Here is a 22,587-nt window from a genome sequence, read left to right as displayed (position 1 = left end):
GTCTCTTGTTTAAAGCTTTAGGTTTATTTTTTAGCCACACTGCAACAACCACTCAACACTGTACAACTGGAAACATCAAGATACATGAGTAACGTTAAAATGTTGTCACTTATTATTAAATAAAAGCAGTACCACATTACTCTTACAGGCTAATAATTAAATATTTAAAATGATGAAAATAATGCAGAATGCCCCCTGTAGTGTGTTAGATATAGAGTTATGATTAACATGTAAACAGCTTTTTTTATGTTGTGCCTGGTAGAGGTGGTGCTAATTCTAAATTATTTAATGTAGTGTTTAACAGTCCCATCCACTGGAACAGTGTTTTACTGTTTACTGAAGTAAATGAGTGAAAATGATGGTATTTCCCTTGAAGAAGTAGAGGAGTGTGTTAAGTGACAAACATAATGGGAATATTCAAGTAAAGAACAAGAACATCAAATCTGTATTTTAAAAACTACTAAACCACTGTGTTAATTTTCTGCCTCTGGTGGTTGGTGTCTGTCTAAATTAACACAACCATGTAACATGTTTTAAACCACCATGCTCCGGTATAACAGATGGTGGCGCCTTTTTGAAGGGATGTATTCTGTCCCGCTTGAACCAGGCCTAGCCAACTACACAACGTTTTGAGACAGCAGTTGAAGCCCCACAGAGCTGCACGTAGGTTTTTACAAACACAGTAACCAAGTGCATCGCGAACACTGGTTCTCATTGGGAACCCTTGGTGTCAGACTGAGGATAGGCGTGGCAGTGGGCTGGTCCAGGCGCACTGAGCGATGAAAAACATCAGGGTCCATTGACTTGGCATCAGCTGAGGCCCTGAAATAGTCTGACAAAGGAACCCTGGTGTCGCAGCCCAATGCTGACAGATCTGTGATTAACCTCATCTGCTCGTTCTGAGGACGGCTCTGGGCTGTGGGTGTGCCGCACCCACACAGAGGACCCGGTCCTGAGGATGCACTGAGGTGAGTCGCCTTCCCCGTCTGCTAATATGTGTTTAGTTGAGTCGGACGCAGCGACCATGGTTAAATGCCTGGGCGTAGTAGTGGGTCCTCCCCGACGCGTGCATGAGCAGTGTGTGCGCATTTCCCTGATGCTGTCTCAGTCTGACACGACGCTGTCCTTGCTGCCCGCTGTTTACCGTGTTGCCCCCGGTCTCACGGTGCAGCTCGCACTGTTTACGGACAGGCTCAAATACAGGCTCGTAAGAAAAAAAAAAAAAAAACAACCGCACGGTTGTTGCGCGGACAGCTTTGAGTCCATGCTGCCAGTCTTGGTGGTGCTGTGCGGATAAAGGCCTGATGCGTGCAAGGTCTCATTTACTAAATGTGTGTCGTCTGTTCACAGGGTGACACTGCAAGTCTTCCCAGTGCTGAAGCCATGCAGCGTCTAATCTCGCTCATTAGAGAGCCGCTGGTGGCTGCTTGTTATTTCACGGTCACTCGGGATGTTTGCGCCGCGCACAGTGAGGGCTGTCTGTCAGTGTGCTGTGAATTATGAGCCACTTGCATTTGAAAACGTGATGGTTGCGAAGTCGCTGGGGAGATTCGTGCAATGTTGTGCCGTCGCCGCTGGCCTCTGCATTTTGCGGGTGGCCATTAGCGGATCCTGCTGGTGCTGGTGCTGATGCTGCAGCGCGGGCGAGTGTTGCTAGGCAGCCATGCAGCGCGCGGGCCGCTAGCGGGTGGAGGACCGGGGGATGCTACAAACCCATCAAAGGATGTTGTGTATTCACGTTGAAATATGAGGCTGTAGATTTAGTGCTGTGTGGTGCACTCACATGGCTGACTGATCAATAGGCCCTTTCTCCTCGTCCTCCCCCATGTGACACGGGAGGCAGTGTGGGGTGCACATATTTTTTATTTATTTATTTTTTTATCTCCCGAGGCACAATGGCAGACATTGAACCTGACATGATCTCACAGTAATGTAGACGAAGTTGATGCTAATGTCGGTGTTAGTAGAAGTTATTTAATCGCTCACTAAATGACCCTGTGATCTCAATTAACTGCCCTCTCCTATAATTATGTCATGTTACTTCATGTCTAACAAAAGAGACTGTTATTACCCTTACCAGAATGGCCTAGTTTTAGAAACTGTGATTATACACATTGTACAAGTCTCATAGGATTTTGCTTTATTTAGTCAACAACACTAACACTAACAACGAAATAATTTCTAGCTATTGAAAGTCAAACATGAGTTTTTGAGGGGTGAGTAAACAACTAGTAATGTTTAAGGGATATGTAACACTGAAAGACGCCATACAGTTTATGAGCAATATATATTTAAAGATTGTTGAAGTTCGTTCATTACTATTTTGCAGTTTCTGTTACATAAAGAGTAATAAACTAAATATAACACTGTAGTTAATGTGAACAAAAGAATTAAAAACAATTATTATTAATAATAATACTTAAAAAATCCCTTGGTTACAGTGGACTACATCTCCTCTCAATTCTTTATGCTGCATTTTCCCTTGTATATTGTGATATTGTTTATTGTATTTACTGTGGTTTGCCAGAGTGGATGCCAGAATTTCCATTAGGCTGTAGAGTCAGGAATGTCCTGCTGCACAGTTGACAAAATTTACTATTCTTCTTCATTAAACATGCATTAATGCATTTTCATCTTGTGTATGCTGCATTTCTGCAAGACACTCTCAAATGTTTTATGATTGCATTTATTTAGGGTTGAATACAGCAGAGATGCTCTTGTATGTTACATTACATAAATGTGTCATAATAGTCTTAGTCTACCTTAGTCTTGTGTTGGGCAGGTATATTAGACTGAAAGCTGTGTGAGAAAATAAACTACTGTATGTTCAATAAATATGCAGTTGATTAGTTATATTAATCAGGTTGGGTAGCTAATTAGTGTGGACTACCTCATTCATCTTCACTCAAACTAATATGTGACATCTAAACAAGCTGAAAGAGTTGCTTACCATAAAACTAACAGGTAAATATGATGAGTTGCAATGAGTTTAGAAAATAAAAAACATGTTTATTCAGTTCATGAAATCATAGAATAAGGTTTGAAATGTTTAAGTTTGCAAAGCATTTGCAAATGGCTTTTAATATGATCACATTATTTAGCTTTATTTTGAAAAGGTACTGATTTGTTAAAAACTAGTTCCATAACTGGTTGGGATCCACTGACCAGCCATTATGCCATAAGCCTAATGAAAGCGGAGCCAAAGAAGATCAATCCAAAGCTACTTAGGTAATTATACCCCTATCTGCCTCCCTGCTGCTGGATGTCAATGCTCAGACACAGACCAAACAGCTGCAAGTGGGTGGATTTCCAGCAGTCAATACAAACACATACAGTGGCTTCAGAAAGTATTCAGAGCCCTTCACACTTTGGACACATTAATTTCGAAATGATAAGGTTGCCATTTTTCTACAGTCATTGTCTCATAATCACAAAATGATAATAATGAAATTATATTTGCAAATTTATAAAAAAAACAAATAAGAGATCTCTTATTCATTAAGTATTCATACCCTTGGCGGTGGCTCTCCAAATGTTTGCTGTAATTATGTGTCTAGAACTTGACCAGAGTCCACCTGTGGCAGACTGGACATAGTTTAGAGAGGCACTCACCTGTGTCTGTCTTTGGCGAACACCCTGCGTCACCCTTTGGTGAAGCATGTGGCAGCATCATTCTGTTGGGGGGGGGGGCTTCTCATTGGCAGGGACAGGGAGACTGGTCAGAGTTGAGGGACGGATACATGCAGACAAATACAGAGGTCACTGAAGAAAATGTGCTACAGAGTGACACAGGGGCGACGGTTCACCTCTCAGCATGACAATGACCCGAAACATACAGCCAAGCTGGAGTGGCTTCAGGAGTTTGAAATGTCCTGATCCATGTGTCCAGGTGAGGGAGTCATAATTAGGTTACAGATGCACTTATAGAAAGCTTTTTAAAGTATTAAACAATTTAGGTAATTCTTGTTCCACAGTTTTTGCTCCAAAGTATGAACCGACCTCTAAGAGATGAACTAATGGCTGGAAATCAGCTTTGTCAGCCATCACAGGATCAGAGGAAGCAGCAATGGTGGGCCAGCCGCCAGATCTCCATGTCTCCCCTTAGTCATTAGGACCCTCCCTGGAGAGAGAGGCTTTCTATCTGCTGCCTGTCAGCAGCTGTGCTCCCTCTACCCCCAGAGAGAGAGAGTCATATACACTGTGAAACATCCTCTGTTGTGAGAGAGAAAAAGAGAGGTGCCTCTCCTGCTACTTAAATAAGTGACATGTTAGATACGTCCATCTGAGTTCATTTGAATGTTAATTATAAAGGCGACAATCTCAAAAAATTAAAAGGAAAACTGTTTTTATCTGAGAGCAGTTTGACCTGCAAACAACATCATAGTGACATGTCAGTGTATGTGTAGGGAGCTCAGTTAATACTTTAGGGCATTGCTGATGTTTTTGGATAACTGATGTGATGTTTCAGTGCTTTTGAGCCCAGGAAGCCTGATGTTAAAGTGCACAGTTTATCCAGAAACACCATTAAAGGTTTAGTCATCTGTCGGTTTCTCATGTGCAATGCAATGAGACTTAGTAATGCACATGGATCTAATGCAGCTTTCTCATGTGCCTTTGTAGTGAGCATCTTTACAAAGCCTGTCCTGTATGTTAGCGGCGTGAGGGATGAGACTGAGAGTGCATGTGATCGGGGATGCACAAGTAAATATGTTACAGTGATGCAACAAATCAAGTAAGTAAGTCAGTTAGTCAGATGTGGCACAGGAGGGAGGGTGTGGTGTGTTTGGGACCTTATCTGCTCCCTGCAGCACAGTGTGTGTGTGTATTTGTGTGTGTGCGTGTGTGTGTGTGTGTGTTGAGTATGTTTCATTTGGGGAGTGGCCAGCTCTTTTCTGAAGATCCTTACAGTAACTCTTTACTCTTTCTTCAATTACCGAGTCGTATCACCAGCTAACTTCCTGTTCGTGGTTCTGCCGTCTACATGTGAGCTTTTACTGCTAATGTTGCGTTCTCTATAGCTCTGCATTTCCACCGGCCAGTGCCCTGAGGAATCCAGCATCCCTAATGTGAGGGTAGGTGTTTCATCTTAATGCTGCCATTTGAACATGCAAGGAAGTCGAGGCTTAACGTCCATTATACTGTGGATTTTTGTACCTGCCAACAGGAAACTCAGTTTACATGTTAAGATACAAAACAGTTGGATTGGGGTTAAATTGCACATAAGTGAGCATATTAATTGAACTGATAATTGGTATTCAATATTGGATCATATTTGTTGAATCTTTTCAGAGTTTTTAACTTCCTCTGTGCTGATCTGAAGCCCCAGATCCTCAGACAGGAATGTAAAATCATAAACTCAGGAAAATTAGAAAATATTCTTCTCACTGCTTCTCTCATTTGTACATTTACTTACCTTTCTTAGGATGAGCCATGGTGATAATGTCGTATCACCCCGAAAGGATTAGAGCTGCTGCTTTAGATAGTTGTTTTTATAAAATCTAATTTCATAGATTAACTCTCTGTGTTTTCTTTTAACTTATTATTTGCTGCCTTTAATATTATATTATATTATAATTGCCGCATCACCATTGTACTGTGAATTTACGTCATTTGGGTGAATTTTTTATATTGGGTATGAGGTAGGGGTGTCGTGATATACCAGTATTTATGATAGCAAAAAATTTATTACGAAATTAATTAAAAGTAATGAATAAAAAATTGATTGATGGCAGATCTTAGACCTTGTGGATCTTTCATCAGGACATCTTATCGCCCTTTCACTGTCCCTCATCTCATATTTGAGTGGAATTCATTTGCCAAAAAAGAGACAAAACACAATAAACAAAGATGAATTTGACCAAGAGCATAATTTTTTTTTTAATTTTTGAGAGATATTGCAATAATATTGTGAATTATTTTGGCCACTATAATTGTGTAGTGACAGCCTGATATGACAACCCTAGTATGAACGGAAAGTGATGAGTTGAAACAACTGATCTTCACCCAGCACAGCTCGTTGCATCCCAGTAGCGTCATCAGTAGGTTTGTCGGACATCCTGTCTGAAGCTCCTCATAAGGAAGGGCCGGTTCTGTTGATGTGAATGGCTCCATTAGTCTGTCTGTATGTGTGTCTGTGTATGTGTGTGTGTCTGATTTATGATGTGCCTTCAAACTGATCTCCACACTGTTCTCGGGCTGAGTTCAAAATGTTTTCAGACTCGAAGGTTGGAAATGGGATGTTGATGGTATCTTACCAAACTATTTATCATATTTTCTGCTATATTTAAATGGTAAATTGTGCTTCATATGGATGGAAACTTGGAAATGTCAGAATCCAAGCTTCAGTTAACCTGTCTGCCATTGTTGCTCCAAGGATGTGGTGAGGTGGATCTTATGTTGTCACACGGTGCTGCACAGTGGGTATCATGAAAAGTAGTCGAATATCCAGCGTCTCTCACAAAACGCCAGAATGTTCAAGGTCAGGGTTGGAAAATCAGGATGCTCAGTGGTCTGTGCTGGTCTGTCTGTCTGAAAGAGATGTAAAGAGTCACTGGTTGTAAACATATTAGCATTTTAAGAGTTGGCATCAGTAGGGGAAAATTATAATATTTTTATGCATCTCTATTTTAACCAAACTGTGTACTGTGTTACTTTTTTTAAAAGGTTAGTTAAAGAAACAGCTCAACTTGTTTGCTTTCTTGCTGAGTCAGATGAGAAGCTTGATATCACTCTCACATCTGTAGCCAGCAGCTGGTTAGTTTAGCAGTAAACAGCTGGCCTGGCTCTGTGCAAAGCTAGCAAAATCAAATCAAACAAAATCAATCAAATATAATCCGCTACATAAACCCTGTAAAACCCTGGTAAAGCATGTCAATTTTCTCCCTTTAGTTTCTGTACAGATGAAACAAATGAGATATAACCTGTTTAGTGAGCTTTAGAGGTGCTGGTAGGTAGCTTCGTTACCTCTGGACACAGCTGTTTCCATTTGTTCCCAGTCTTTCCTCTGGCCCACGCTGACCATTTCCTGGCTGCAGCTTCATATTTAATGACCAGATCAGAGAGTGCTATTGATCTTCTCATCTAACTCTTGCAAAGAGAGTGAAAAAGGGTATTTTCCAAACCATCTTATTAGAGTGTGTACTCTTACCTGTTTGTCAGGGCAGTCTGTAAACACTGCTGTTTAACCAGCATTTATAATGTTACTGACACTTTCTCTGTAGTTCTCAGCACCCACACCTGGTTGTAAGACGCCCACTGCAAAACAGTAGAAGATGAGCAAGTCCCCCACCCCCAAGGGCACCCCGGTGCAGCGCAGCCCCAGTGATGGGGTCCCTGAGGGCCTCCAGTCTCCTCAGCACTCCACGCCTGGCTCTGGACCCCAGCATAAGAAACGCATCTCCAGCCTCCTTCAGAGTCCGGTGAGATGTTTGTTTGTAAACGTTTGTATGATGTCTTGTCTTTGTCTTTTTCCTTTCTCTGTCTCCGTCCCCCCCGCCTCCTCTCCTCCAGATGGGATTATCTCCCCACATCAGAGTAAATCTGTTCTCAAATGTAACTTGACAGCCCGGGCTGCAGTCAGAGCTGGACTCCATTCTGAGTGCATGACTATGTGTGTGTCTGTGTATCAGAGAGAAACAATGAAGCTACATGACGGTGACCCTGAAGGGACAGGACTGATGGAGGGAGGCCGGCTCATTAAATATGTGTGCTCACCCTCAACTCTGTAGTGTAGGAGTATTAGTGAATCAGTGCTCATTTGTTTAAAGCCCTCATTGATATTTATGATTATGGCATCTTTCAAATGATTCTGGTTCAGAGTTTTTGTTTGTAGAAAATGAGACAATTTGCCAAAGACAGAAATGTTCACATCCTACATGGAGGGGCTTTAATTAAGTTTTATAATGATTATCTGGTTTATGTATACGTGTATGTATAATAATTAATTATTATCTGTGTTTGTGTGTGTAGTCATTTAGGGAGGAGTTGGATGTGCTGATCCAGGAACAGATGAAGAAGGGTGGCAGCTCATCCAACCTATGGGCTCTGAGACAGCTCGCTGACTTCATGGCCTCACACGGATCTCCAGCTGCTCTGTCAGTCTCCCCCTCCAGTATGTGAACAAAACTCTTGATCAACCAACCGATTTATAAACATTGACAGACTCATGATGAGCAGTTTTTTTTAAAAATGATCAAAACTGATTCAGCAGAGGCAGAGATGTTCCTTTTACTTTTATTGTCCTTTTACCTTGTCAAAACCTGGTGCCTACATTACCCACAATACAACTCCACCATCAATAATTCATGAAGAGATTCTCGGTTGTTGAGCTAGAAGCAACTATCATCAGGGCTGAATGTTTGCATGAGTGTTGTTTTTTTGGCAACAGTTTCCGATTGTTAACCCATCTGCTGCCCCAGTGTGTGTTTGCCCTGGTAACCTCTCTGTAGCCCAGGTGTATGTCTACCACTGTCAGCACAGGTGCTTCATTATTGTTTGGTTATTCTGCTGTGTCTCACCTTGTTAGCTTCACATGCATAAACATTGTTTGCCACGGACAGAAGAAGTCAGTACATTTTTTAGTGGTCACTTTTGAGAAACAAAGTTGCCAGAGTCGCCAGCTTCAGCCAGTGGTTCTCAAACTTTTTCATGTGAAGAACCCCTAAACTGACACAAATTAGATCACAGATCCCCCTCTGAAAAGACTTTTGCTTTTAGATGTTTTATTACAGAAAGTGTTTGAAGCCCATGACCAAAATAGTCACACATTCTGTCATTCTGTTACTTATGGGAATTATAGTGAACATAATTATTCCCTTTTTTGCTATGAACCCCAGGAGCCCCCTCAAGGACCCCTTGGAACCCACTTTGAGAACCACTAACTTAAACGACACGAGAGCAGGTTAATTGGCAAGAGTGTTTGGTGCTTGTATGTTTTGAGATCATTATTAGCTAATCTGTTGTCAGCTGGTTTGTTCCATTTCATTGTAAGATACAGAGCTGCTGTTAGATGCTAGCAGATGTTGGTACTATTAATCAATAATATTTTATTTTTAATCCAAGTCTTCTGCTGTTAGCGCTCGTTGTTAACACTGGATTATCCATTATGAAGTAATCAGCTGTTATCTGATTATTAGACTGGGTGCTGGATCTGATCAGTGTGGGTAATCCTCCATCCTCACAGTCACCTCATTTGCTCCGTGGCTCAGTGATGTTTTATGCTTGTCTGACACAGGTGCAGCTTATAACATTAATTAATGGGTGCGTTTGATTTAAAGATCAGGACGTTGTATTGTTCATTAAGGCTAGAAACATTTTTTAGCACTGGTGAACCCCTCTGGGCAGGCAGTGCACAGGGCGAGTTCAAATAAATTAATATAGATTAATCCAACCAATTATACCTGAACTTCAGCTTTGCTATTATAAATAGTAATGAAGCCTTTTTTTTTACATCCTACATAAAATGACATTCAACAGCAGCTCAAACGTTGATTTACTTTACTTGTGAAACTAAAGAGCAACAACAGTGGAAGCAGCAGCAGAAACGCAGTGGGATTGACAGTGTGATTGATCGGCCCACAGGCGGCCCAGTGTGGGTGGTGCTGGTGGCTCCTGGTGACCTGTACAAACATTTGAAGACAGTGGATGATAAGCACAAATAATTAAATTGTCCACAAAGAGAAAATGTATTTGTGCCATTGTTCTATTTGTAATTGTTTAACTGGGGTTAAAGCCCTGTACATCCACACCAGTGTTTGCTAATAGGACTGTGCAGGTGATTATATGAAGTCACTTATATCCATGTAATAATAATAATAATAATAATAATAATAATAATAATAATAATAATAATGGTAAATGTGTAAGTTGTCCAGCCTATCCAGGGTATTAGGAGCACTGATGAGTTATAGTACAGGTAAAACATCCATGTTATCTATGTCATGGATGCTCATACTTATACATGCACTGAAAGCACTTGTTCAAACCTCAAACAAACGGTGATTTTCACTGCACAAAAGACATGTAGACTTAAAATACTCTTGTTTTCTGCAGATCATCATCTTCACTCCACTGTCCTCTCTGCTTTTCTCTCTTTCTCCCCCCACACAGACATGATGATGGTGACTCCCATCAACGATCTGCACGGGTGGGAGCCTGGCAGCATGGTGAAGGGGGAGAGGTTAATGCGCTGCAAGCTGGCCAGCACCCATCGCCTGTTCGACCTCTACGGCTGGGCCCAGATCAGCCACACCTGTCTCACTGTTAGTTTTACTCTCATTATGTTTATTTTCCTCAACACATTTTCCTGAACGAACTTGTCATCAACATAAGAATTAAGTACTGAATTATAATTTAATTGGCTTTTGAGTTGAGTGAAACAGGCTGATTGACTCAATAGACACAGGAAGAGAAAGGTACTGAGATACTGATGAAGTTGCATTATTAAGGTGCTGTAAGGGTCAGTTTCAAATATGCAAAGAGAAAAATCAGTAAATTAACTCCAACTAAAATGAAGGAGACAGGACATTTGAAATTAGGTACATCCAGAGGAAAATTGCTGTGCTAACAAGCTCAGGAAGATACTTGTTATCTGTGATCAGGTGATAGAAATCTGTCTTTCCGTGCTCTGTTTTCATCATTTTTGCTGTGCAAATGGAAAAACACCAGAAGAGTTTTCACACAATAGTGTAATGTTGTGCATTATTTTTACCGTCTCTGTTCTTTTTCATGGCCGACAGCTGCGTGTCAGTAAAGAACAGGAACACTTCCTGGTGCTTCCGGACGGCCTGGCCTACAGTGAGGTGACTGGATCCAGTCTGGTAAGTCCGACCAGTCTCTGTCAGGATCAAGGTTTCACACATGTCACTTGGTCCTTTTGACTGTTTACGGAAAAGTGACTTCAGCCGTCTGATGTTATTGATGCAAACTTTTCTAGCATTTTATATTATTAATCAGAAATGCTATAATAATCTAACTATATTATATTATTATGTATTCTTGAATTCATATTACTAATTTATCGATTCATTAATTTAATCTATCGATTGATTTTTTTATTTTTTTGATGTAATGATTTGACATTTGGTCTTTAAAATTTCAGAAAGTGGTGAGTAATACCTGTAGCTGATATTAAGGTACTAATGCTAATGGTAAATGTGTAAGTTCTCCTGTCTAGTCAGAGAGAGGAATTCAGAGCACTGATGAATTATTGAACTTGTAAAATATCCATGTTATCTTATTCCTGTCACAGTTTTGTGAAATTGTTGGTTTTTTTAACTGAGGCTGAATAATTAATCGAAATATTATCGAATCACAGTATGGCCAAGTGGAATATCCATAACACAGGAGCTACACTTTTTTTTTTTGATAAATGTAAAATGTGTCACAATAGACTATAGATGAAGCACTGTGGTGTTATTTTTGTTTTGTTTTGTTTTTTTGTTTTTTTTTTTGCCTGTGGTTCAGCTCTTGTTTTGACCCACAGTCCAAATCTAAAGAAATCTTATTAACAAAGATGTTAATGATCCTCACTTTAAAAAGCTAGAACCAGAGAATATTTGACAGTTTTCTTAATAACTGACTTAAATAATTATCAAATGGGTACTGAACAATGACTTGACTGATCATTTTAGCTATAGTGATTAGTTTTTTATTATTGGTATGCTGTCAGCTTTAATGGTTTCAGTGTTTCATTGTCTACATGCTCTTTAAGAGAAGTGAAGGAACAAGTGTCTCCTGGTCATCATCATATAATTTTACAACATTAAAGGGTTGTAAAATTACATGATGATGTATTTACAACTTTTCTCTGTTGGCAGTTTGATCCATATCTTATCGATCAGCCTCTGAAAAACCCACATCAGAGACAGAAACAGGGTTTGGATGAAGTTCTGCTGCATCATCAAAACTCTCATCAACAATAACTTTTAATCTAAAGTCCAAGAAACAAGTGCACAGACAAAACCTGGCTCTGTTCACATGGGTTTTAAAGTTGCATTTATGAGGAATCTCACTGGTGTAAACAAGTTAGACAACTGATGCGATATATGACAGACATCACATATTCTGTTTTTCTCATTTGGAAGCAAAACAGCTGAATCTGACTTGTCTGAGAAACCCGTGGTGATGGTGCTGCGTGCCTCCACAGGTAAAGGTGAATATCCTGGGTGAGGTGGTGGAGAAGGGCAGCACCAACCTGGGCATGGACCCAGAGAAGTTCAGCCTGCACTCGGCAATCTACTCAGCCCGGCCAGATGTTCGCTGTCTGCTGCACCTCCACACGCCGGCCACAGCTGCGGTGAGTCAGCCTGGGCTGATGCCAAGGGAGGGGTTGGCATCGGCTCACAGCTCTGTCCTGTCTTGTTTAGAGGAGACACATCACACCTCCACTGGTCACATCCAGGTTCACAGGAGAATCCACAGCTCATTCACACCCTGACAGTCATTTAAATTACACATTTTAGATCAGCGGTGATGATGGATATTATTTCATAGCTGTAGCAGCTCCCAGGTCGTCTTGTTCTGTTTGAGTCTGATAACTCCTGATTGTCCGGCGGGTTGGGGTTAGGGTGCCTTCAGCACTGAGAATATGAGTCTGTCTCATGATCTCTGCTGCTGCGACTGACATCCAATGATCTCCAGGTTTCAGCTATGAAGTGCGGCCTCCTGCCTCTCTCCCATGAGGCTCTGCTGGTCGGTGACGTGGCCTACTATGACTACAATGGAGTCATGGAGGAGGAGGAGGACAGAGTGGAGCTGCAGAAGAGCTTGGGACCCACCTGTAAGGTGAGCAGACCACAGGAAACACAACCAGTAATATGTGACCGGCCTATCATCACCTGATTCAGAGGTTACACTGAACAGTGTTGTTTTACAGTGGATCACTGGATTCACTTTTCAAACTAAACTCATGAGTTGCTTTAATATCAGAGTAAACGTTGATTTCATGTGTATCACAGGTTCTGGTGCTGAGAAATCATGGCATCGTGGCGCTTGGGGAGTCTGTGGAGGAGGCCTTCTACACCATCTTCCACATCCAGACTGCCTGCCAGATCCAGGTTGTATATACACACACACACACACATGCACACACACACACATATACATATACACTCTACTGACTAATAGCTGATACTGGAGACAAAGTGCTGCCGCTGCATGTGTGTAGGTGTATGTGAGTGGGAAAGTGAGTGGGCACATGTCCATGATACAGATGCAGTGTTCCACCTGGGCAGTCGTCTTTCGCCTGGTGCCCTTCCACTGTAATTCAGCTGGCAGCTCTGCTCTGCATTAGAATACACTACAGTCGCCTGCCAAAGAGACACTGCAGTAATCCTACAGGACCAGCAGCAGAATGTGACTCTGAATCCCTCACACCTAAAGAGGCTGATGTGTTATATTTTCCCAGCTCTCAGTAAATCTGGTTAAGATGCTTTGGAACCAGACACCACACTTGTGTGAACCTTGCTGATAAAAAGGAAAATGAGCTCAATAAAAAAAAATTCAGACTCAATATCACATATCATATTTTTGCAGATGACTCAATTTCTCATTCAAGCCCAGTGAGGCTTTTAGGTTAAGAGAGCTCCTAGATTGTTACACAGCTATAAAAACTCTTTACAACTCAGCGGAGACAAGGTGGAGATCCTGATTCATGCCTCAGAAAAGACTGCTCCCTTGATCAAGCAAAGTCAAGGGCTTCTTTCCTCAGCTTCCCACTCCAGCCTGTGTAATTTAGGCCTTTATTCGACCAGTCCATGACTTTCAATACCCATATTAAGCAGTTGATCAGATCAGTAAACTGAGACCAATAGTTTCTAATGCAGAATTAGAAATACTCATTCATGCATTTATTTCCTTATGTATCGACTACTGTAATGCACTCTTCTCCTCCCTTAGTAAATCTGATCTGGATCGTCTGCAAGCAATCCAGAATGCTGCCACGAGACCTCTTAGCAGGTCAAATAGATGGTCTCATATCACACCCATACTCTCTTCCTTCATTGCCTCCTTGTTACATATAGAACCCAGTTCACAATTCACACTCTTACATACAGAGCACTGCACCATCAAGCCCCTGCATACTGAATCTGTCAACAGGCTTTTGGATAAACTGTGTATATTTTACTGGATACTCTACTGTATTGCTGTGTTGTGTTTCTATGCATTTGCAGTTTGACTGATTTTAATTTTTTTTTGGTTCTGTGAAGCACTTACATGGCTCAGTATAGTGCTTTCTTATGTGTTTTATTGGATATGTTATTGTATCTCTGTGTTTCATTTTGACTGATCTTAACTGTTTTGTCTTCTGTGAAGTACTTTGTGACTCATGTTTGTGAAAAGTGCTGCATAAGTCAACTTTACTTACTTACTGTTTTTGAGTAGAAACTGAGCTGATGCTTGTTCTAAATCAATGTTTTATTTTGTTGTTTTTTCCAGGTGACAGCTTTGTGTTCTGCTGGTGGTGAACAGAACCTGATTCTACTGGACCGGACCACCCACAAACCCAACCCAGCCGGCACTGTGGGCTGGGCTGGCTCCACCTTTGGGCCCCTGCATAAGAGCCGCATTGGGGAGCATGAGTTTGAAGCCCTCATGAGAACTCTGGATAATCTGGTAGGCAACAGAGAGACAGATGTTCACAGTGATGATTGGAGATAAAGTATTAAGGTGTTTTGCTAGAATTAAAAGGATGGCACGCTAAAAAATGTCTTACTGACCTTCAGGTGTTGTTCATCTAACTAGATCACCAATGTTTATTGAACATTAGCAGTTAGGTGCTAATGCTCCATTGATGCCTTATGGAAATGATCATATTTACTGACAGCTTAGTCACATTTCCAGCTCTATGTGTAATAATATGAAAGTGCCTGTAAAAGACAAAAACACAACCAACTTTGTGATCCTACAACCGCCATGGGTTGTCTACCATACCCAACCATTTATCATGTGAATGCACTGTGAGAAATACTGCTCCATTTCCTGTAGCTGCTTCACAATAAAAGCATAAAAGCTTTCCTGTGGTTTGCAGATGGAAAGCTTTTGATGCAAAGCAGCAGCACTATGAAATGTTCAGACTGCATCAGTAGTAACTCAACAGCAAATACATTTCTGATGCAAACCACAGAATACAGGAGCTACTGATGGAAGCTGCCCAATAAGAAAATACTGCTTTCTCTGCAGTAGCCTGCACAATCACAGATATTAAGTGCAATGACACAAATGCTGTAATTCCTTGTTGAGAGGATGCGGTTGATATACTTATACTCAGTACAGCATGGCCGAACACAGTGCAGCTGTCCACAGCGTCTCTACACCATAACGCTTCCTCCTCCTGTCATTTCTCAGGGCTACCGTACCGGCTACGCGTACCGTTTCCCTGTGCTGCTGGAGCGATCGCGGATGCGGAGGGAGGTGGAGGTGCCTGCAACTGCCACAGCCTTCCACCAGTTTGATGATGACGGAGTCCACCCAGCTCTGAGGCAGCACCCTTTTGCCCAGCGCCAGCAGCAGGAGAGGACCCGATGGCTCAACACCCCCAACACCTACCAAAAAGTCAGCCAGGAGCAGGCCAGTCCGGGACACCAGCGCACCACCGTGAGGCTCTGGGGATCAGATCACACTAGAGGAGTTCAGGCACTGCAGACCACACATGTTAGAAATAATTGCAACATCCAAAGCATTGTGCAGACTCTGGCACATTGTAGCTATCGTAACCTTAAAAGTTGTGTAAGTTTTCCCACTCAGATAGTGAGGATACATAGACAAATATAAAAGAAATTATGGAGAGGATAGAGAGCAGAGGGATCAGAGCCAGGAGTGAGATTAACGTGAGCTGTGTGGGCTTGAAGCTCGCTGAGGTGTGGAGCTACATTTTATGATGAGACGGACACAGTAACAGAGTTATTAACTCACCATCTCTCTGGTGATATGAAAAGAAACTGATGATATTTGATATGCACTCATCCAAAATCCACTTCTGGTTCATATGAGGGTTGATTGAGACTGTGGAGCATTTGTTTTTATTTCTGCGCCTCAGAGAGCAGAGTGATCAGAGCTGAAGGGATGAGTCCCTCAGGGATAAAAGCAAAATGAGACTGACTGTCTTACATCACTGGGAGGAGCTTGGCTCTCCATCCTCCTCCTCCTCTGTCCCTCCCACCCTCCTCTCTCTCTTCTCCTCTGCATTGCAGGGGAAAGCCCACTGCTCAGAGATGACTGCTGCAGTGCAGAGTCTGCCCTCTGCTGGCAAAATATAATCAGTAGTAATAAATGTACTTCATGAAAATATACTTTTTAAGGAAAAAGAAATTAAGGTAGAAAGTGGCTTTTCCTGCCTGACTAAATAAGAAAGAAAGTTTATAGTGAGATTTTGTTTTGATGTTGGTTTTCTCTTCCTTAGTGGTTGAAGACAGAGGAGGTGACACAAGCTGGCAGCACATCCATCAAGATAGAGAACCCAAACCAGTTTGTGCCTCTTTTCACCAACCCTCAAGAGGTGATTGAGACACGAAACAAGGTAACTTCGCCTCGCCTTTCCTCATCTTCGTCTTCTGCTGTCTGTATAATGAATCAAAAACTGTTCACAATGAATTTTGTCTCCTCAGATCCGACAGCAGAATCGCCAGGACATGAAGACGGCAGGACCACAGTCTCAAGTCCTCGCCAGCGTCATAACAGAGGACAGTCCTCCGGTAAACTGCAGCCTCTCTGCTCACTGAACATCTGTGTCCTTTGTTCTCTGAGTTAAAAGCTGTTATTTTGTGTCTCTGCTTGTCTCTTAGTCTCCGGTCAGCCCACCCAAAGTCCCACCAGAGCCAGAACCTCCCAACCCTTTCAACCAGCTGACAGACCAAGAGCTGGAGGAGTACCGCAAAGAGGTGCAGAGGAAACAGGATGGAGGGACTGATGGTACAGTTACTTCATCTCACTCACAGCTGCTCAAATGACTAACTGAACTCTATATTAACTCTTAAGCACACAGTATATACAGTACGATAATGATCATTGTTTACAGTAGACATCTGTTTAATCTTAAGTTCTGAACTAGAGCCATACAGTCTTATATACACTATATGGTCAGTATGTATGTGGACACTTCAACATCATACCCATACGTAAGATTAACAAAATAGTCAAATAAAGTTTTAATTTATTTCATCAACTGATTGGAGACAAAGAAGAAAGAATAAAGCTTTTCTGCTTTTTACCAAATGACTGGATGTTGAGGGAAAACCATTCCTTTCAGACATTTTATTATTTAACCAACAATTTTATTTACTGGTGTATTTGTTTAGATTTTTGACTCCTCTGATAATCTTTTACTGTCTTTTGTCAGTCTCACTCTGCAGGGGTGTCCCCATACATTTGGCGATATAGTCTAGACATAAAGACACTTTCACCAGTAAAGCGTTGTGCACTTTGTTCTAACCATCCTGAGGGTGCTGTGTGTTCCACCTTCAAATACCATTATATCAGTTTTTTTTTCTTGTAGGAAAACGTGAAATCTGTTTTGTGCTGTCTTTTGCCTTCCTGCATTTTGTGTTGTAAAGTGATGCAACAGATTGTTGGTTTTTGCATGTTGCACTTAATGTAGAATGCAGGCTGGTGGACACATACAATCTTCTGAACACTGGTTGTTTTTGTTTTTATAGAAATGAATTCATGTTTTAAATTATGTAATCATTTTTTAAGTTACAAAGCTCCACACAGCACCTTCACTTGTGACTGTTGTGTAAACTGTGTTCACTTCTCTTTACCTCACAAATCTTAACTTCCTGCACAGCTGAACCCTCACTGTCCCTCACTGTGTTTGTCTTTGTGTGTTTGCGCAAGTAGTGGAGGAGGTGGCAAATGATAAGGAGTCTTCCCCTGCTACCTCCCCCACAAAGGGCCCTCCGCCCAGCCCCCCTCCTCTCTCAGGTGAGGCTTGGCAGAGCGCCGACCGTCTGCCCTGCTTGCCTTGCGTCCTGGCTCTCTGACCAGCACCGAGCTCCCTGCCTCTCATGCTTCAAATACTTACTGACAACCATGTTACTCCTCCTGATGTGCAGTAGATACTGTTCATCTCTGCTCATTCAGTTTATTCTGGGCAGGAAAATGTTGATTGTCTATATATTCTCATTCAGAGGTTGTAGATTAAAAATATGGCTGATTATTATTTTTTCATTTGAAAGCCTCTGAAGCTTGACTTCAAACATTGAGTATTAATGAAGAGTTTCACTCTCAGAACAATCCAGTGAATCTGCTTCATTCAGACTGTGTGGGTGTGTTTTGATCAGACGTGACTGACAGTGACTAAACAATAACTGTCATCAGACTTTGGTTCAGATGTAGCTGAGTAATGGTTGCTGGATGGAGGTAGGACACTTGGAGTCCCACCAACCTCAGACTACGGACAAAAAACACAGAGAAAAAAACAGTAATGTTGTGTAAAGGTTTTGCGTTCATGTAGGACCACATTACTCATAGAAGGTGACTGTAATATCCACAATAAAAGCATACACACAGGCGAGATTGATAAACCTACAGACACATTTATACATAGTGTTGAAAAGCACTGAAACTTACAGTATCAGGACAAAGAAAAACGTTGTATACCAATCACAATGATACAGTGCATCCGGAAAGTATTCACAGCGCTTCACTTTTTCCACATCTTGTTATGTTACAGCCTTATTCCAAAATGGATTAAATTCATTTTCTACCTCAAAATTCTACACACAACATAGACCATAACTGCAAACTCTACATGAAGCATATATGGATAAAATAAGACTTAATTCATTGTCAGTGGGGAAATTCATGTTGCAGCAGTACAACAACTAGTCAGTACAATACATTACAATATTTAGTCCATATACAGTGGGTACGGAAAGTGTTCAGACCCCTTAAAATTTTTCACTCTTTGTTTCATTGCAGCCATTTGCTAGAATCAAAAAAGTTCATTTTATTTCTCATTAATGTACACTCAGCACCCCATCTTGACAGAAAAAAACAGAAATGTAGAAATTTTTGCAAATTTATTAAAAAAGAAAAACAATATCACATGGTCATAAGTATTCATTGTATTGGGCAGGTGATGAGCAGTGCCTGGTTTTCTCCACACATACCGCTTAGAATTAATGCCAAAAAGTTCAATCTTCGTCTCATCAGACCAGAGAATCCTATTTCTCATAGTCTGGGAGTCCTTCATGTGTTTTTTGGCAAACTCTATGCGGGCTTTCATATGTCTTGCCCTGAGGAGAGGCTTCCGTCGGACCACTCTGCCATAAAGCCCTGACTGGTGGAGGGCTGCAGTGATAGTTGACTTTGTGGAACTTTCTCCCATCTGCCCACTGCATCTCTGGAGCTCAGCCACAGTGATCTTTGGGTTCTTCTTTACCTCTCTCACCAAGGCTCTTCTCCCACGATTGCTCAGTTTGGCTGGACGGGCAGGTCTAGGAAGAGTTCTGGTCGTCCCAAACTTCTTCCATTTAAGGATTATGGAGGCCACTGTGCTCTTAGGAACCTTGAGTGCTGCAGAAATTCTTTTGTAATCTTGGCCAGATCTGTGCCTTGCCACAATTCTGTCTCTGAGCTCCTTGGGCAGTTCCTTCGACCTCATGATTCTCATTTGCTCTGACATGCACTGTGAGCTGTAAGGTCTTATAGACAGGTGTGTGCCTTTCCTAATCAAATCCAATCAGTTTAATTAAACACAGCTGGACTCCAATGAAGGAGTAGAACCATCTCAAGGAGGATCAGAAGAAATGGACAGCATGTGAGTTAAATATGAGTGTCACAGCAAAGGGTCTGAATACTTATGACCATGTGATATTTCAGTTTTTCTTTTTTAATAAATTTGCAAAAATTTCTACATTTCTGTTTTTTTCTGTCAAGATGGGGTGCTGAGTGTACATTAATGAGAAATAAAATGAACTTTTTTGATTTTAGCAAATGGCTGCAATGAAACAAAGAGTGAAAAATTTAAAGGGGTCTGAATACTTTCCGTACCCACTGTACATAACATGTAATGACCTGAGCATTGTGTAGAAAGCTGAACAAGTATATACTGTAAAGCGTCCAGTAGAGAAACTCTGAAGGCCTTATGTATAATACATAAATACTTACTATTATAATTATAGTGACAATATATCAATATTGATAATACATTCGTACATCTAAGACAATAGAAATAGAAATAGCACAAATTGAAGTTGTGTCTAAGAAGTATCAGGCTAGTAACTGTGGCTGTGGTCAGTGCAGCTAACGGCTCTGATGCTGCTCAGCCGTAAAGTCCTGCATTCAAAGTTTTATTTAGGCAAAAGAACTTAAAATTAACAAAATGAACTTTAAGTATCAAAAGTAAAAAAATCTCATTATGCTGAAGAAAATGCAGGCAACTTATCACTGACTCTTTCTTGTGTACAGTCAGTTTATTTTCTTACTTCTCTTTGTTTATAATACAGATTTCATAAGGTGAATGTTTTGTATTTCAAATCTAAATCTGAAAAGCAACAAACTATAAATCAAATCAATCAAATAAATGTAGTTGAATAAAAAGTAAGTACAGTCCTTGAGTAAATGGACTTTACTCCATTTAGTGATTGATCATTATTGATCAAAACAAAAGACAAAATCACATTCAATCATTCACCCTCAGTAGTATCTGGTCATGTCATTTAGCCCAGTGGTTCTTAAAGTGGTATCTGAAGACCCTCAGTAGTCCTTGGGGTTTCTAGGGGTCTGCAACAAAAGGGGGAATAATTTATTTTCACTTTAATTCCATCCATAAGTAACACAGTGACCGAATGTGTGACTACTTTGGTCATGGGTTTCAAACACTTTAAAACATCTCAAAGCAAAAATCTTATTCTGGGACCCTCAGACAAAATGTTATCAAATGGGGCTCTATGGTCTAAACTGTGTCATTTTAGGGGCCCTTGACATGAAAAAGACATGAAAACCATTGATCTAGCCGAGCACACAGTTTGATGCGCCCAGTTTTTGACTTACACAGTGCATGTCTGAGATTTCTGCCTCCATTCAATACAACAGAGGTGAATGGGATGTAATATGTGGTGCTCACAGGATTCAGCCACATCTGTGTCCAGGTCCCTCTGGATCACTCACACACCTCACTGTCGGACGTTTCACACAAACTAGCTTCTGCAGGTAAAAAAATTGTCAGTGTGAAAACTATTGAGGAAGAGTTGTGTGGATGTTAGATCTGATGTGGAGTAACATGGTCTGTCAGGTTTTGTCAGCATGTGCATTAGATCTTTCTCATCAAAGACATTCAGCATTACACAGGTGTAAGAAATAATAACGGCTCTGTGTGGTGTAGCTCTGCCTCACCGGAGCTCACGTGAGTGGAGTCCTGAATAGTTACACCTGTGTAGGTCAAGATGTCTGTCATTTTTGTTACTGTTTGATTTACATTTTCTACATTTCAGCCCTTTGTAGTGAACTCCATCTGTCTGTGTACCTACTGTATCTGTTGTGCTCTCTCCCTCTGTCCGTCTGTCTGTCCATTTCTGTGTTTCTCCTCACTCATTCATAGGGCACACTTCTGGTGCTTTGGTCTTGTCTCACTAGTAAGTACAGAGAAACCATATGACAACCCACTTCTCATAAAGCAAGCATGTTCATCTGCAGTGACATGTCTTGCATGTAGCTTTGCAGCTTCCACCACCCTCAAACACTTTCTGTCTGGCAGCTGAAAAGTCTTTTTATCTTTTTTCCCCGCAATACTCGGAGCAGAGGAGGCAAAGACTGACTCTCCAGCCATACAGAACGGAGGCGAGGAGGAGAAGCAGACGACAGAGGAACTGGAGAAAGGCATGAAGGCTCTATCAACCAACGACACCTCCTCCCCCCCTGCTGCTCCACCTGTCAAACCACAAGGTGGAACCCCCGAGGGCTCACCCTCCAAGTCCCCGTCTAAGAAGAAAAAGAAGTTCAAGCCGCCGTCGTTCCTGAAAAAGAGCAAGAAGCAGAAGGAGAAAGCAGAGACCTGAGGCGTCCAGACACACCAGACCTCGGTGAAATACTACTGTGAAATATCTCTTAGTGTGGGGCGTATGAGTAGCAGATGGACTTAACCACATCAGATCTATTCAGGCAGTGAAGATGTCATCCACAGACACAGCTTACTAAACTGACTTTGAAAAGCTCTACTGTAAACTGCTCCTCACTGATTTGATCTATGTGGTTATTCATCTTCAGCTGGTTAAAAACACTGATGATTATTTTCACATACTATTTGACCCAGGTCAGATACAACCCAACCGTTTGACACACCACCGCTGGTCTCACATACATACACACACACACACACACACACACACACACACACACACACACACACACACACACACACACACACACACACCTACACACCTACACATACACACACACACCTACACACACCTACACACACCTACACACACACACACACAGTCTGTGTATTACTCACGTCTTATTTTCGCCTGTTGTGCTATCAAACCATTACTTAACTTCACTGTATAGACATTCAGACATGTTGGTTTTCAGACTGGGATTATTACTGTGATCCTGTGCACTCGACGCTCACAATTTATTTCATTT

General features: G+C 41.5%; 1 protein-coding gene across 7 annotated transcripts; it reads left to right on the top strand.

The window, feature by feature from the left end:
* Window positions 1–774: 774 nt before the first annotated feature.
* On the top strand, window positions 775–22,296 carry add2 (adducin 2 (beta)). Of its 7 annotated transcripts, XM_071482055.1 has the most exons (16): window positions 4,934–5,072; window positions 7,221–7,418; window positions 7,969–8,110; window positions 10,108–10,259; window positions 10,737–10,817; window positions 12,146–12,295; window positions 12,640–12,783; window positions 12,957–13,055; window positions 14,437–14,613; window positions 15,346–15,651; window positions 16,400–16,516; window positions 16,605–16,691; window positions 16,782–16,908; window positions 17,836–17,919; window positions 21,542–21,575; window positions 21,742–21,882. In XM_071482055.1, coding segments are annotated over exons 2-16 (1,848 nt in total). In that variant the 5' UTR covers window positions 4,934–5,072; window positions 7,221–7,271; the 3' UTR covers window positions 21,743–21,882. The 7 variants fall into 7 exon arrangements, with proteins under 7 accessions (XP_071338152.1, XP_071338156.1, XP_071338153.1 ...); XM_071482051.1 differs by lacking the exons at window positions 4,934–5,072; window positions 21,542–21,575 and adding an exon at window positions 775–968 and having other exon boundaries at window positions 21,742–22,296; XM_071482052.1 differs by lacking the exon at window positions 21,542–21,575 and having other exon boundaries at window positions 15,346–15,594; window positions 21,742–22,138.
* Window positions 22,297–22,587: the final 291 nt, after the last annotated feature.

This window comes from Trachinotus anak, unplaced genomic scaffold, assembly GCF_046630095.1.
Source record: "Trachinotus anak isolate AG129_WGS33_773 ecotype Australia unplaced genomic scaffold, CSIRO_AGI_Tana_v1 ptg000008l, whole genome shotgun sequence".
NCBI classification, from domain to species: Eukaryota; Metazoa; Chordata; class Actinopteri; order Carangiformes; family Carangidae; genus Trachinotus; species Trachinotus anak.
The sequence above is the reverse complement of the archived record's forward strand: the minus strand, read 5'-3'. Positions and strand labels throughout refer to the sequence as shown.

Coding starts and splice junctions, on each gene's coding strand:
- add2 (XM_071482051.1), top strand. CDS start 7,272: ATGAGCAAGTCCCCCACCCCCAAGGGCACCCCGGTGCAGCGCAGCCCC. Junction 10,260..10,736: donor TCAGCCACACCTGTCTCACT/GTTAGTTTTACT, acceptor CATGGCCGACAG/CTGCGTGTCAGTAAAGAACA. Junction 12,784..12,956: donor GCTTGGGACCCACCTGTAAG/GTGAGCAGACCA, acceptor TGTGTATCACAG/GTTCTGGTGCTGAGAAATCA.